At 41.6% G+C, this 16,605-nt stretch overlaps 1 protein-coding gene across 2 annotated transcripts in view; it reads left to right on the forward strand.

Annotated features, from left to right (window-relative positions):
* The first annotated feature begins 954 nt into the window (after nucleotides 1-954).
* PCCA (propionyl-CoA carboxylase subunit alpha) overlaps nucleotides 955-16,605 on the forward strand; it is a 369,304-nt gene continuing 353,653 nt past the window's right edge. The window contains exons 1-2 of one of the 2 annotated variants that reach the window (XM_082366113.1): nucleotides 955-1,108; nucleotides 11,288-11,365. In XM_082366113.1, coding sequence (XP_082222239.1) covers nucleotides 1,004-1,108; nucleotides 11,288-11,365 — 183 coding nt within the window. In that variant the 5' untranslated portion in view covers nucleotides 955-1,003. The remainder of the gene's footprint in view (nucleotides 1,109-11,287; nucleotides 11,366-16,605) is intronic. The other variant, XM_082366112.1, reaches the window with a different exon arrangement.

Raw genomic sequence — 16,605 nt, forward strand, 5'->3', positions numbered from 1 at the left:
GAATAGATGAAACAAGATTGACAAAATATTGATTTGTTGAAGCTGTGTGATGGGTGCCTGGGTGATCATAGGACTATTTTCTCTCTTTTGTGTCTGTTAAAAACTGTCCATAATAAAACAAAAGTCCAGTCCCTGAAGACAGCCAGACCTGGGTTCAAACCCTAGTTTCACTACTTACTAGCTGAGTGGCTTTTCCTCTCTATAAATTCAGTTTCTCAAAATGGGAAATGTATAGGCCAATAGGGTTCTTGTAAAGATTAAGAGACAAGATTTGCGGCATCTAACAAGGTCTAGCCCTTAGTAGTTGTATTAATAAGGGTGCCTACTTGCAAGCAACAGAAACTGACTTTGGTTATGGCTAATTCCTCTGACACGCAGATGTTAGTAATATGCAGAAGAGGTAGGGCTTGAGCTGGGATCTCTGATTTCTAGACCTAGAGCGTTTTCTATGTTACATTTGTCCAAAACCTTACCTTGGTTTGGCGCTTTGCAACTTACGCCTTCAAACATACAGGATCTTAATTTGGGTACCTGCCTGGAACTTAGGACACTCGAGACGGTAGGGTGGCCCTGGGCTGAGGGGTGGTCAAGGGGCGGAGGTACCTCACTGACGTTCGCTGGCCGCACTGCGTGTAGGTTGCTAAGTGGAAGCTGGCGCAATACGGGCTTTACCCCAAGCAGGCGCGGATCAACCGCCGCCAGAACACACGCGTGTCCTCCCTGCCTCGCTCATTCCCGGGATAGTGTCGGGCCGGCAGCCCCCAGCTGGCTCCTGGCGGGCCGCTCGGCCAGCCTCCCTCCGGGCCCAGCACGCGCTTGCCCAGCGGCCAGGCTCCCGGCTCCCGCGGTTGGGCGAGTCCCGCTCCCGGTCCCTCCCTTCCCCGCAGTAGGGGGCGGGGCCACGGATCCCCGGCTCGTGATTGGCCGAAGCCTAGGCGCTACTCTTCTCCGCCCCCTTCCGCGGGGTGAGAGGTCAGCGGAGCTCCGGTCTGCAGGGGCAACAATGGCGGGGCTCTGGGTCGGGGAGGCAGCGCTGGTCACAGCAGGACGGCGTGGACGGCGGTGGCCGCAGCCGCTGTTGCGGAGCGCGGCGCTATGGACCCTGAAGGTGAGGAGCGCCGGGACTCCCCGTGGGCCTGGGCCTCACTGGGCTCCCAGCCCCGCACCGCCAGGCGGTGGCCGGTGCTGCGGAGAGCGCTCCGTAGGTGCCCGGCCGACACCCGGCTCCGGGTTCCGCGTCGGACCGCGCCCCTAACTCTCTCTCCCTCCGGAGTTCGCCCTGGAGCGGGGCAGAGCCGGCGTCCCTCGCCGCAGCTGTTACTCCGAGTATCATGGAGGGCCGAGCGGCCCAAGGAGCCTGTAGGCGTGAGTTTTCTGCTTTCTCGGGAGCGGCTGACAGCCAGCTGGCTGTAATGTACGTGCATTTCCCGTGCTCCCGCTCTTGGGCCATGAGGTTTTGGCTTGTCTTGAGCTTTCCAGGTTTATTTTTAAGGGTCCTTATCGTTTCCGTTTTTTTTTTGCCTTCTTCCTGCTTTGAAGGGACACTAAATTGCTGCTCAAGTAGAGTTAGGGTTTTGAGTTTGTCTCACCTTTTAAAGTATAAGATGTCAGGATTGCTACTACCTTTGCTTGAGTTGAGAGCCTATTTTAATTGTATTACATCACATTATATACTGTATATGCATCTTGTGAGTTTTTCTCTTCTCTGTAGTGGTTAGCGTGATGTTTGTGCTGTTCTAAACACATCTCTGCACTGTATGTTCTAGGGTTTTCATGGTGGCAGCCATGACTTATACGTTGGAGTGTTTGTGTGTGGCTCTTAACACTTTTTCTCTTCAACATGGAGTCTCTTGTAATTTCTAAACGAAGACTCCCTAGCTTACTTTATTAACAGAGTTTAAGTGACTTGAACAGATTATTTAAAAGTTTCTCTGAAAACCACCTGTTATCTTCCTTTAAAAAAAATAGGCCCGTAACTTGATTTATTGTCATTGAACTTTTAGAATTGAAAGACACGTTAGAGATGATTTGGCCCATCCTACTCTTTTAAAGAGGAGGGAGCTTAGGCCCAGGTGTGAAATGTGGGCGCTAGAGCTGAACATGGAAGTGAAAGTAAGTCTGCAGGTACATTAGCTTAGTGGCAACTTTAGAATGCCCACTCTCAAAAAACCCAAAGTTTGTGTGGGCACACAATTTATTGTTTCTTAATCTTTAGTGTTCTTTAATCTTTTAATCTTTTTTGGCCACTTCACTTGCAGTTGCAAAACTCTGAATGCATTTATTGATGCGTAGGAGGCAGCATGGTGTGGTGGGAAGGCATAGGCTTTGGAGTCAACACAGATGAAGTTTGGTATATTAAATAAGTCACCTCTTTGGGCCTCCGCTTCTTCCTTTCAGCTGTTTTTTTTTTCAGCAAGTCTTTCTCTACTTCCTGTGTTCCATCTCTGTGAAATGAATATAATTTCTCTTTTAGAAATTTTAGTCTGTTAAGGAGACAAACAAGTGTAAAATGCTATTACGGGAGAGGTCCTGGTGCTATATAGAAGAAAATAAAATGGAGGGATTTGACCAAGTCTAGATTTTGAGCTTTGTGTCCTAGATACTGTTCTGGTGCTTTGCTTGAATTAATTTATTCAGTCCTCACAACAGCCATATAATCCCCATTTACAGATGAAGAAATTGAGGCACAGTTCTGTGGAGGCCAGAAGTCTGAAATTAGGATGTCAGCAGGGCCGTGGGCCCTCCGAGGGCTCTAGTGAAGAATCCTTCCTTGCCTCTGGTGGCTCCACTTGTTCCTTGGCTTGTGGCCGTATCACTGCAGTCTCTCTCAGCCTCTCTCTTCAGAAGCCTGGCCTTCTTTTCCTTCTCCCTGTGCATCCTCTTCTTTCATTTATAAGGACACTTGTCAGTGGATTTAGGGATTGGCAGGATCCAGGATGATCTATCTGAGATCTTTTACTTAAATATATCTGCAAAGACCCTTTTTTCCAAAAAAAAAAGAAAAAAAAAGAAAAAAATAACGGGTTACAGTCACAGGTTCTAGGACACGGACACATCATCTTGGAGTCCACCATTTCAACCCACTACACCTACTTTGTGCCAGATACTGTTTAGTGCTGTGGATATAATAGTGAACATTTCTGCCCTCATTGTGGTTATATTTGACTAAGGGAGACTGACAGTATTCACATAAATATGTAAGTTCAAAGAGTGGTAAGTGCTGAAAGGAAAAAAAAAATAGAATAATGGGATAAAAAGTGGTAGTGGTGTTGGGGGGTTGTTACCTAAGGAAAAGAGAGGAGATATTTCTAAGAATGTGGTATTTGATCAGAAAACCGACCCAGCCCACCATGTGATGACCTGGGGGACTAGCCTTCCAAAGGAAGGCCAAGGCAACAGCTCTGAGGTGAGATTGTGTTTGGTGTGATCAAGGGGGTCGACATGGCCACTGGTTGGAGCACAGTGAATGAGGGGGGAATGAAGGTAGACAGGACAGTCATGTAGGGGCTTGTATTCAGAATTTATCCCAATAATGGGAGTCCATTGGAGGGTTTTAAGCAAGTTGGATTTATGTTTTGGAAAGACCACTCTGCTGTGTGGAGAATATCCTAGTTGGGGCTGGGAAGGGGAAGAAGAGTAGGAGCTGGGAGACCAGTCAGGAGACTGTTGTAGAAGTTCAAGCTGGTAACATCATGGTAACTTGTGCTAGGGTGGTAGCACTGGAGTTGGTGAGAACTGGTAAGACTTGGGATATATTTTGGAGCTAGAACCAATAGTACTTGATGTTGGGTTAGAAGGGGGGTAAAAGGAAAGAGAGGAATCAAGGACCTTTGAAAGGTAGACACGAAGGGCCACATATTGTATGATTCCATTAGTGTGAAATGTCCAGAATAGGCAGAGCCACAGAGACAGAAAGTAGATTAGTGGTTGCCAGGGTCTAGGGAGAGGGATGAGGGAGGAGACGCTAACAACTGAGGGGTATCTTTTTGGGGTGAAGAAAAACTGTCCTGGAGTCAGATAGTGGTGACAGTTCCGCAACCTTGTGAATATACTGAAAACCACTGAGTTGTATACTTTAAAAGAATGAATTTTTGGTATGTGAATTATATCTCAATTGAAAAAAAAAAAAAGAATGATTCTTAAGTCCTTGACTTAAGCCCCTGGATGTGATAGTGTTTTAGAGATGCGGAAGGCTGAAGCTTAGGAGGGAAGATCAAGACAGTAGTTACATTAAAATAAATTGATTGAATTTATGAAATACAGAGGGGTGGTGATTTTATTTGTTGTTTGTGGGATCATGTAATGGGTATGGGAAAGGAGCAGGAGTTAGAAACCACGTTCTCAGGTTGGTAGATGATTCTGGGGTTGCTGAAAATGGCAAAAGAGGGGGAGGAAAGCTGTGTTAGCGTTTAATTATCAAACAACCTACAGATGATTCTCATTTTTACAGCTGAGGTTAAGTAACTTGCCCAAGGTTACACAACAATTAAGCAATAGATCTAGGATTCAAACTCAGATCTGACTTCAACACTCTTATTTATACCATATTAACAAACTTAGTAAAAATGAGACAGGTCAGATTTATACATCTCGGGGGACAAAACCTAGTCTGAGCTTCATAGCAGTTACGGAAAAGAGGGTTAGGCTTCCCTACAGTAAGGAACGTTCGTTAATCAGGATAAACAAACCTTGTCCTAGCACTGACTGTGTAGAATTCATTATATAAGGGCAACTAACAATCCGATAAAAAAGTTCTTTGTTACTGTTTTACAAAAGATGCAGTGATAGTTCACATCTCATTGGTTGCTATTAATCTGGCACTTTGTGAAAGTTATAGTGTGTAAGAACAGTTCTATCCAGTGGGATGGTTAGGTTTCCTAGAAGCAGAGCCTGAAGAGGGATTTTGTGCAGGTGGTAGTAGTTGAGAAGAATGAAGAAACCAGGCTAGAGCAGGGGAAAATAATCTAAGCAATGAAGGGGCTTCAGATGGAAACTGGATTCAGTTTCATCCCACAGGGGAGCCCTGGAGCAGTGGTTCTCAAAGCAGGGGACTCCAGCCGGCCGCGACAGCAGCATTATCTGGGTACTTGTTAGGAATGCACATCTTCTAGCTCCACCGTAGACCTGCCAGGTTTGAAAATCTGGGGTCAGAGCCCAGCCATCTGTTTTAACAAGCCCTTCTCCAGGTGATACTGATGCACAGTCAGGTTTGAGAAGCACTGCTCTAGTTCAGCCCTGTGCAATAAAAATGAAATGTGAGCTGCAAATGTAATTTAATATTTTCTAGCACTCACATTAAAAATTTTTTTAAAAGGTTAAATATTAATGTATTTTATTTGACCCAGTATCTTTAAAATATTTCAATATGTAAATGTAAAAAATTAACAAGGTTTTCTTTGTTGTTTGTTTTTGGAATTAAGTCTTCAAATCTGGTGTGTATGTTACACTTGGAGCAAACTGGAATTGGGACTGGCATATTTCAAGTGCTCAGAAGCTGCCTGTGGCTAGTGGCTGCCATATTGGACAGCCAGCACTAACGCACAGATTGCAATACTAAATTGGACCCACCTTGAGATGAGGGGCGGGGGCAGCCTTTTGAACCCTGTGTGAGTCAGTCGTTGGCTGTGGGCTGGGAGGGATGTAGCTCCCAGGCTTGATGGAGAACTCCTGTCTAGTTGAGGCAAATGGGGCAAACTGGGGAGCGGGTGTGAGCCATGAGTAGGATACATGTACAGAGTACACCCAGAGTACGCCAACTGGGGGCCTTCACCGCCTGGTGAACAGGTTCTGGATGACACCAACAACATCTGCTACAGGTGAGGTGGGAGGAACGGCCTGGTTGGGGAGCTGTAGTGGAATGAGGAAGTTTTAAAGTTGATGTATATAGTTCTCTGGTGTTCCAGCTTTTACTATGGAGGCAGAGCTGGAGAATCTTGAGTTTTATTCCCCCAGTTTTATTGAGAAGTAATTGACATGAATCTTGAGATTTGATCATCTCTCTCAAATATTAGGTATTCAGCCTAGCTTGTAACAGAAGGTCTTGGCGGACAGTTGACGATTGGGATGGCTAGTGAGGTCCTGAAGGCTAACTAGTCAGTGTCTGTGAAGGAAAAGCTGCACTTAAGTGAAAAAGCCTGACTTCCGGCAGTGTTTTTAAAGGGCGTTTTTTCTGGTCACTGTGGTTCTGTTAAAATGCTGAAAGAAATATTTTCCTGGTGCGTCCCAGCTCTATGTCATGAAATGTGGAAGAGAGGACCTTCGCCTGGAAGTTTTGAAGATGAAGCACTATCAAATATTTACTTTTACTTGGTAAGAGCATCTTATGGCTCCATTAATCCCCAATTTTGAGGATGGTTTCTTTGAAGTATTGGTTGGCCAAAAAGTTTGTTCGGGGTTTTCCGTAACACAGTAAAACCCGAATGAACTTTTTGGCCATCCCCAATAGCATGCATCCTGATAATGAATTAACCTGTCAACAGAATTGTTTTAGTATTATACACTTGAATGCCGCTGTGGTTATGTTAACAGGAATACTTTTGGTTTGGCAGGATTAGTGTTTAAGTTCTTCTTTAAACATGAGTCTAGTGGATTTACCAGTTTGGGCTGCCACCTGAGGCCACATCCAGAATGTGAAAGTAGGTGGTCTCCTAGTTAGAAAAGGGCAGTCCTTGTTGGCAGTGGCCGGAAGGCATGTGAACAGTTTGTGTAAAAGCTGTACCCCTTTTTTTGGTTAACAGTTACTGTATGCATACTTTAACATATGCAAAACTGTGCTAGGCGTTTTACACATTCTCATTTAATCCTCATGGCAGCCTTATGTCCTAGATAAGTAGTTTTTATGCCCAGTTTATATGTGAGGAAAATTATGTTTAAGAAATGTCAGAGCCAGCATTTGAACCAGGGTCTGAATCTGAGTCTAGATCACAGCTCTTAATTACCGTATTATTACTTTTATGGGAAATCCCAAATGGCCTGGTTGTATTTATTTATTCATTTATTCATTCATTTATTTATTTGTTTGGTTTTTTGTGGGTGCATTGGGTCTTCATTGCTGTCTGCGGGCTTTCTCTAGTTGCAGCGGGTCTTCATTGCTGCCCGCAGGCTTTCTCTGGTTGCAGCGAGCGGGGGCTACTCTTCGTTGCAGTGTGCGGGCTTCACATTGCAGTGGCTTCTGCACGGGCTCTAGCACGCGGGCTTCAGTAGTTGTGGCTCGCAGGCTCTAGAGCGCAGGCTCAGTAGTTGTGGCGCACGGGCTTAGTTGCTCCGCGGCATGTGGGATCCTCCCGGACCAGGGCTCGAACTCGTGTCCCCTGCATTGGCAGGCGGATTCTTAACCGCTGCGCCACCAGGGAATCCCTGGCCTGGTATAATTTTAAGAAAGAAAGCTACAGCTGCATAATTGGATTTAGTTTTTGTGTAATATCTTCCATTTTCTTGGTGCTTTACCATTTATAAAGGCTTGATTTTTTTTTTTTTTTTTTTTAGCAGCCCTGTAGGAAAGCAAGGGAGGTGTCATCTTCTACATTTTATAGATGGGAGCTGGAGTCCATAGAAATTATTTGCTCAACGTTTCATACCTATGAAGCAGTGGAGCTAAGAGTTGACCCAGGTCTTGTGGCTCTGAAGGTCGTGCTACTTCCCACGTGCCACGTTGTTAGCTGGCATTTCTTTTCTAAGTGTGGAAAATATAGGAAATCTTTATTCTTGCAGAAGAGAACCAATGCAGTACATTATTGGGAAGTCATTTTGCATACACTGACCTTTCTCCTTTTGGCTGTCATAGGCTAAATAGTCCTTATAAATAGAGTTGATTAAAGTTTCTCCTTCGAACACTTGCTCTAGGAAGTATCTTAAAAGAATTTTGGACTGGGCTTGTAGCCAGTTTTTTATATGCTTAAGAAAAATAATGAACATTAAAAATGCTATGTAGAGGTCCAGATTAGCAGAGTTCTACTAACTTGTCCCTTGTATTAAAAAAAAAAAAAAATTATGTTGTAGCTCTACAAAATTATCTGATTTTTGACTTGTGTTCTTTATAACTTTGAACTTCTGTGAAGGTCTGCCAGAAGTAAACAGGAACACAAGAGAGCCATTGTGGGGCTGACTGCAAACCAGTTTGGGCTTGCTGTGGGAATGGCCCAAACTCTTGTTTTTCCTCAGTAGTTTGTTCTGATTGCTTGTACCATGTCTACTTCTAGTTCCTTGGCTAACTAGGGGCATCTATGTTTTTTTAATTTTGGGGCCACATTATCACAAATTCATATGTGTACAAGCTGTATGCTTTCTTTTTTTGATAATGGTGGTAAAATATAATCTGTTAGATCTTCAGAACCAACTATTTAAAAATAGTAATAAAAAGATTTAAAAAACTCCAATTTGATCAGTTAGGTGTAGTGCTAGTTCTTCTCCTACATTTTGGTCAGGTGTAATTTGTAAGAGTTGATTTAGTTTTAAGAACTGTGTGGTATAGACATTTTTGAGTTTTATGTTATTGGTAGTTTCCTGAAAGTAAATGTGTATTACATTGAGTCAGCTGACCCAAACATTTCTCAGAGCTTGACTTGTTCTAGGTTAGAAACTGTTCTGTTGGGACCAAGTTTAGCTTAGTCCATTTTTCATGAGACCATCTGATGAGATAGAGTCCTGAGGTTTTTATTCCCAAAGGTATTCTAGAAACTTAATGCTTAATTCATATTTATTTAAATCTCTGAAATTAGCTCTATTTCCACCAAATAGCTCAGCGTTTGTTGCTCTCGGAGCAGTTCAGCAGTGAGATCCGTGTCACCATCTTCTTGGCCCACATGTTCAGTTTGGATTAACTGCATATCCTTCATAATTGTCCGATGCTTGCACACGTTAGAATCCCTGTACTAAGCTCTTGTTTTTTGAATAATAGTGGTGTAGGTTAGTAGGGACCTTACAGAAAACTCATCTGAGCTTTCATTTCTCAGTAGAGGGCAGAGGAGTTAAAGTGGTTTGCCCGTGTCCTAGAAATAGTGTCAGCTGAGCTAGGGTTAGAACTCAGGTTCCTTGATTTCTTCTCCCAGAGCTCTTTCCCAGGCGGTATTCTGGGAAATGTTCCCTTCCCCAGACATAAACATCACTGTTTATTCTCTCTCTCCAAAGCTAATTAGAATACCTAAAATGTCTACCCCAGATTGTGTTTTGTCTCTGGAAGACTCACATTTGTTTTTTGCCATCAGGAATCAGTTACGCCCTTTATTTGTTAGTGACTAAAGACACATGTATGATTTTGCCTTTTGTAAAAGGATATGTTGACATGTTCCTACAACAGACCATTATGTGCCTTATGATATTAGGAAAAATTTGTAAAACTGTAAACTGTTTTGTTTCATTTTATAAAATTGATAGGAAGCTGGTATGCTATTTACTTTCTTGTGTAAATATCCTAGCGCTACCTTGCAGCAGAATAAATGTGAGAAATTCCCAGGTAGGTTTTGCTTTTCTTTATATTTAGAGTTTGCTTTCTGCATTGGCTGAGGCTGTAAACACAAGATATGATTTTTAGGGGAGGGAGTATTATCTTTATCCTATTAAGTTTGATATGAGAGTAAAGTTGGCAGATTATAGCTATTCTGCTGAGGGCAGTGGAAGACTGAATTTTTATTTGAACACATAGGAGTGGTGAGACCCCCTTGGTAGATTGTTTTTTACCCTAAATCATATCTTTGCACACATGTTAGTGTTAATGTGGGAAGTGCCACCACTTGTATTATCTCAAAATAAAAAACTTCAGAATGCTTTTAATAGATCTGTGCTTAAATCTTGTTACCCTTACAGCCTAGCCCTTGTGACTTGAAAAATTAAAATTCTTGAGACTCAGTTTTCTCATTTTTAAAATTGGGACTAATACTCTTTAACTCACAGGGATGCTTGCATGACTATGAGAGTGAGTTTTGGTCTGTGAAAGAGACACAGTAATAAAGTCAGTTTTCTTCCCATTCTCAGTTCATTGTTCATCACCAGTCCTTTTTACTTGGTAATGCAGGTTTTGTTTTGTAAAGTGTATGTTTCGTATCTGTTACCTTCACTTTTGCATAAAGATTACATTTTGTAATTTGGGGCTTGATACTTCTAAAAAAATAACTGTATACATCTTTTTCATTTTAAAATGTTGCTATAAAAATTTTTTGCTTCCTATTTGAGTTATGCTCTTAGAAAATTCTCCGACGTAGTACCTGTTGCCTTTTGCCCCCGTCCCACCCCCCTTTTTTTTGGCTGCGTTGGATGTTGGTTGCTGCTCGCGGGGTCTTTAGTTGCAACGAGCAGGGGCTACTCTTCCTTGAGATGCGCGGGCTTCTCATTGCGGTGGCTTCTCTTTGTGCAGAGCATGGGCTGTAGGCGTGCGGGCTTCAGAAGTTGCAGCACATGGGCTCAGTAGTTGCGGCACGAGGTCCTCAGAGCACGCGGGCTTCAGTAGTTGTGGCTCACAGGCTCTAGAGCACAGGCTCAGTAGTTGTGGCGCACGGGCTTAGTTGCCTCTCAGCACGTGGGATCTTCCTGGACCAGGGATCGAACCTGTGTCCCCTGCATTGGCAGGTGGATTCTTAACCACTGGACCACCAGGGAAGTCCCCCCCCGCCTTTTTTTTCTTGGTCTACCTTCATCAGTGACTACTGGCTAAATTATTTTCTTAAACTTTGGCTATAACCTTTATTAGTGATTATTCTTAATGTTTTAAAGGCTTAAGATACACTTTTTCCACAAACATTTATGGTAATGAATTAGAAGTGAACTTGATTATTAGTATTACCTTTTCATTTTTATCTGCCAAACCACGTTTATACCAGAATAAGTAAAATAAGAAATCATGTTTAAGACATTAGCAAATAAAAAATAATATTTTGTTATTTTCTGGCCACTGTTAAAATTGAAGCTCTTTGAAGGCCAAGTCGCTTGTTTTATGTTGTATAAAGTTCTGCGTGGTATGTGACATTCTGATCCTGCCATATCAGTCTGCATGATCAGAAAGACCTTTCTTCTAATTTTACTTGACCCATTGACTCTTATTATACTTTTCTGGAGATTGTTTTGATGCCTTTGGTTTCCTCATGTGTGCCAAGGGGATGTGTCTAGTTATGATTTACCTTCTATAGTTATGGTATGTTGCTTAGAACTACATATATTGATTGATGAAACACTGTAGCTAGAAGCATACTGGAAGAATTACCCTGAAAAATATTTACTTGAAAATGAATGAACTTGAAAAATAAAGTTCATTCAAGTATCTGTAGTTTATTTCACTTTCTCTTTTTTCTTTTGGTAGCATGTTCCACATTATTCAAGACGGCATTTAGTGGTGTCTCGTAGTCTCTGTTCAGCGGGATATGATTCTAATGAAAAAGTAAGTATTTAAAAAATACTTTTAACAGCTAAGTTATAATGGTTTTACTTTGTTGCCTCCACGTTATGTTCACTGGGCAGATTACATTTTATTGATGCTGTGTAATTATTTATTGCTCTACATCATAGGTTTTATAAGTGCTCAATCTTTGTTCCTTTTTTCACTGTGAGCCACAACTTGAGTCTTTAAATTTTGTATTTTTACCTATACCACAAATCGAATAAATTTACAATGTGTTTCCCTTGTTTTCAGCAGGATCCCTAATACAACATTCTTTCTTAGACTAGGCAGTTGAGAGATTTCGGTTAAACTATTGGGTTTTTTTTTTCATTTACTTAATATTTGTAAGATTCATTTTGAGTGAAGGCAATTATGGGTATTGTAAATTTTGGGACAGGGAAATTCCAGTTAAAATCTTGATATATGATCATGTTTGAGGCTTGTAAGAGGAGAGATAAAGGAACTAGAAGTGGTGATTGGAGGTGAGACACGTGGTTAAGTAGAGATGGTTCAAGTTGAATGTCATTAAAAGTAGAACTAATATGAATGATTATCTGAGAATGAAATAGTGTTCTAAATTGTCTGTTGACGTATGCAAAACTAATCAAAAGAATCTGGAGCCTCGGGGAAAAAAGGGTGTATATCACTGCAGTTCAAAAGAAATATAATGTGGACACAATTGTAGGGCATATGTAATTTTATATTTTCTAATAGCCACATTAAAAAGAAACAGGTGAAATTAGCTTTAATGTATTTTATTTTATTTTATTATTTTTTATGTTTTGGCCGTGCCACAAGGCATGAGGGATCTTAGTTCCCCGACCAGGGATTGAACCCATGCCCCCTGCATTGGAAGCACGGAGTCTTAACCACTGGATCCCAGGGAAGTCCTGGCATTGATAATACAGTGTTTAAAACTTGCACCATTATACTCTGATTATGTCGCATCATGGTGTGTTTTGACAAAAATACCCAGGTGTGAACTCTGGCTTTACTGCTAGTTAACTTTGCCGGTGACTTAGGCAAGTGATTATGCCTCATCAAGCCTCTCAATGTTCTCATTTTAAAATTGGGATTTTATCAAAACTGACCTCATAGGACTCTTAACGAGGATTAATGAGGTAGTACGCAGAAGGGATTTGCCACAGTACCTGGCATATAGAAAGCATGTGCCCCAAATGTCAGCTGCTTAATATTATCCTTAACTGTTTTGTTCATTCAGTTTTGTACATTTGGAAACTGAAGCTCAAAACCCACAATAGTAAGTGTAAGCTGGGTGTAAACGCAAGTCTGTCTTTCTCCTGAGCTGGTGGGTTTACCCACTGTGCTGTACTCCTTCTCGGAAGTGCTTGGCGAGTGACTCGGGGTCTAGAGTTCTGCCGTCATTCCTCCAAGTACCCGGTGGAACAGGCCAGCTCAGCCCTTCTCTTGGTCCCTGAATGGAGAGAGGTGTCCTTGGTGGTTTTAGATGCCAGCTATGATCTAAACATAGGGAAGGGAAAAAAGGAAGGAGGGGTAGAGAGAGAACGGATTAAAAGAAAATAACTTAAAAAAATTCTCATGAAACTTCCAGTGTGGTTTTTACCCCATGGCAGCAATAGCAAAGGTATAGAACAGTTGCTACACACCCCCGTGTTCATAGCAGCATTATTTACAGTTGTCAAGACGTGGAAACAACCTGAGTGTCCATCACCAGACGAATGGATAAGGAAGATACGGTATATGCACACAACGGGATACTGCTCAGCCATAAAAAGGAATGAGAATTGACCATTTGCAGCAACATGGATGGACTTGGAGGGCATTTTGCTGAGTGAAATAAGTCAGACAGAGAAAGACAAATACTACATGATATCACTTATATGTGGAATCTAAAAGATACAACAAACTAGTGAACATAACGTAAAAGAAGCAGACTCACAGATACAGAGAACAAAGTAGTGGTACCTGTGTGTGGGGCAACATAGGGGTGCAGCAGTGGGAGGTACAGACCATTGGGTACCTCAGTACCCAGTAGTTTATCTCAGTACCCAACCAGGCTCAAGGATGTATCGTACAACACAGGGAATATAGCCAATATTTTGTAACAACTGTAAATGGAAAGTAACCTTTAAAAATTGTATAAAAATAAAAAATTTAAAAAACAAACAGCTGCTGCAAAAGTTCTTTATCTCTCATGGTACCTGAAAGCCCCCTGGCTTCAAGGATTCAGGTTCCTGGCTTAAAGTTGGTTTTGTTTTTCCCCTTAGAGTATCTTCGGAGTGTCTTATATACGGCTCTCCAGATACAGGATAAAGTCCCAGGTCTTTAAATGACATGAACGAGATGAAATGAAATGAAAGAAGGTCCTTCCTTAATCTGGCCTTTTTACCCCAGCTTTATTTGCCACAGTGCCCCCATACTTGTTTTGTGCTTGAGCTGTCTTAAAAATTACTTGTAGTTTTTCGGTGCTACTGTCTGCTTTCAGTGTCCCTGCCTTAATGCATGTTGTTCACTCTCTCCCTTTGCTGCACTTAACACATTTTGTTGTGATTGTGCCATATTGTACACTGAAGTTATCGAATGCACTTGATGTTTACCTGTAATTGTTGATGTAGAGGGAGAGATTGGTTTAGGGAATTCCCTGGCGGTCCAGTGGTTAAGACTCCGTGCTCTTATTGCCAGCAGCCCAGGTTCAATCCCTGGTCTGGGAACTAAGATCCCACAAGTCACATGGTGCGGCTCTCCCCCCAAAAAAGTTGGTTTAACTTTATTTGTATGGGGACTTCCCTGGCGGTCCAGTGGTTAAGATTCCACGCTTCCACTGCAGGAGGCGCGGGTTTGATCCCTGGTTCGGGGAAGTAAGATCCCGCATGAAGCATGGCGCAGCCAAAAAAAAAACAACAAAGGCTAATTAAAAAAATTATTTGTATATGTATTCTTTTATATGCATAGCCTACCTGGAAGAATATTCAGGAAACTAGTAGTAGTTGCCTTTGGGGCAAGGGCCTAGGTGTCCCTACAGTGTGTCCCCTTGTGTACCTTCTAAATTCTGAACCATATTCATCTGTTACTTAGTTAAAAGAAAATCTTAGGTATGGAAGATTAATTGATATTAGCGTTATTGAGCTTGTGTACTAATTGGTAATCCATTAATAGTCCTGTATTAGGGTTCTTCAGAGAAACAGAACCAGTAGGAGACATAGGGAGATTTTTTTATCGGCTCACATAATTATGGAGGCTGAGAAGTCCCACCACAATCTGCTGTGGCAAGCTGGAGACCCAGGAAAGCTGGTACTGAAATTCTAGTCCAGGTCCAAAGGTCTGGGAACCAGGGGAGCTGATGGTGTACGTCCCAGTCCAAGGCTAGGAGAAGACCAGTGTTCCAGCTCAATCCGGCAGGCAGAACTAATCCTCCCTTCCTCCACTTTTTAGTCTGTCAGGCCCTCAGTGGACTGGATGGTGCCCACCCACGTTGGGGAGGGCTGTCTGCTTTACCGAGTCCACTGATTCAACGTTAGTCTCATCTAGAAACACGCCCACAGAGAAAACGTGTAGTCTGAACACCCTGTGGACCAATCACGTTGCACATAAAACTAACCATCACAAGCCCTGAACAGAGATGAATAGAAATGTGTGAGGTGCAGTGTTCATTTTGGTACAGATTTATCCCTGTTGGAATCACACTCCTGGGTTTGTGATCTGGTTTGTGGACCAAAGGAGCGAATAACAATACTCTAGCTAACACCTACTGAGTATATATTATGTGCTAGGCACTACTCTAAACACTTTAAGGGTGTTAATCATATTCCCGCAACCTCTTGTGGCAGGTGCTATTCTTACTCTCATTTTACGTACCAGGAAATGAGGGTTCAGGAGGACGACTTGTCTACAGAAGAGCACGTGGTAGTGTTGGGATTCCAACCTGGACAGTTTGGCTCCAGACTGGCTTTTAACCATTATTCTGCTTCTTGGATAGGAATTAGGGTGGAATTTGTACTCCCTGTAATATTATGATGTCAGTAATTTGTTATATTTACTGTAACAGTTGCTTAATGTGTAACTTCCAGTGTTTGTGCTGCTTTTATCAGATGTAGTGTGTTTAATACTTAATAAAAATTCACATTTTAAAATGCAGTTCAAGGAAGTATGAACATTTTTTTTCTTGGAATATGCTTATTGTTTAACAGGAATTTACCATGAGCAGATGAGAATAGAAAGGCAGATGATTTTATAGCCTCACGCCTGAGGTGAGATTAGGATATTTTAAGGGCCCATCCGCTCAAGGCTCTGAATGACTCAGGATTCTATCAAATTAGGAATTTACCAGTTTTAAGGTAGAGGCTTGTCTTAGTTTGGTGGAATAAGCCATGTGTGATACAAAGGTTAAATCAAGACTTTAAAGGCCTATTCCAGTTCTGAGATTCTGTGATTACCTGTTGGGTTAAAATATAGCTTTAAGTTATATGAGTACTTTTAAGATCATATATAACTTTAACTTTTCTTTTAGAACTATAACTAAAACTTTAAAAAATAGTTCCATTTAACGTGTAACAATTCACTAACCTAGCAATCGTTGTGTACTAAAATGTGTTGCATCCAAATTACTTATAATTGTTTGTGTGCATTTCTTTAAAAGGATTACCCTGTACAGTTTTAGAGTAGGGAGAGAACCTTGTTAAGTAGTTTCCCATTAGAATGTTATCAATTTATATATGTGGAAATAAAGAGATTTCAATCTACAGAGATTGATTTGCTTAGAGTCAAATAGATCATTAATGCCAAAGCTGGGCTTAAAATTTAGGTCTCTAGCCCCACACAGAATGGAACTTCTTTTTCTGTTATATGGCCTCAGCTGTTTCAAAATTTGGTGGTTATTCAAACTTAACATTGTACTCAAATAGCATAACCTGCTTTGTCTGGGAATCTTTGGAAATAAGCATAAATAGTATCTGTTCTCATTTATCAAAAGTATCATTTAATGCTGTAGCCCAATCCCAAAGAGATAGCATATAAATTATATCAGACTTCCCTTTGATAAACATAACAGAATTTCCCTGAATTTAGAAAATAATCAAGTAAATTCTCAAGCAATTTTTTCTAAAGTTTCTTAGTATTCTGAAGTATCATTTGAAGATTATCTTTTGGCAAGAGAATTTAGTCCCCTTATGAATTATCTAACCTAGTCAATTGATGCTTTAACAGGATAATTACAACGCCAGATCCTACCAGATGAGTTTAGTAGCAGTCTGGTTGTAAAT

This window comes from Balaenoptera borealis (genome assembly GCF_965194805.1).
Source record: "Balaenoptera borealis genome assembly, chromosome: 18".
NCBI classification, from domain to species: Eukaryota; Metazoa; Chordata; class Mammalia; order Artiodactyla; family Balaenopteridae; genus Balaenoptera; species Balaenoptera borealis.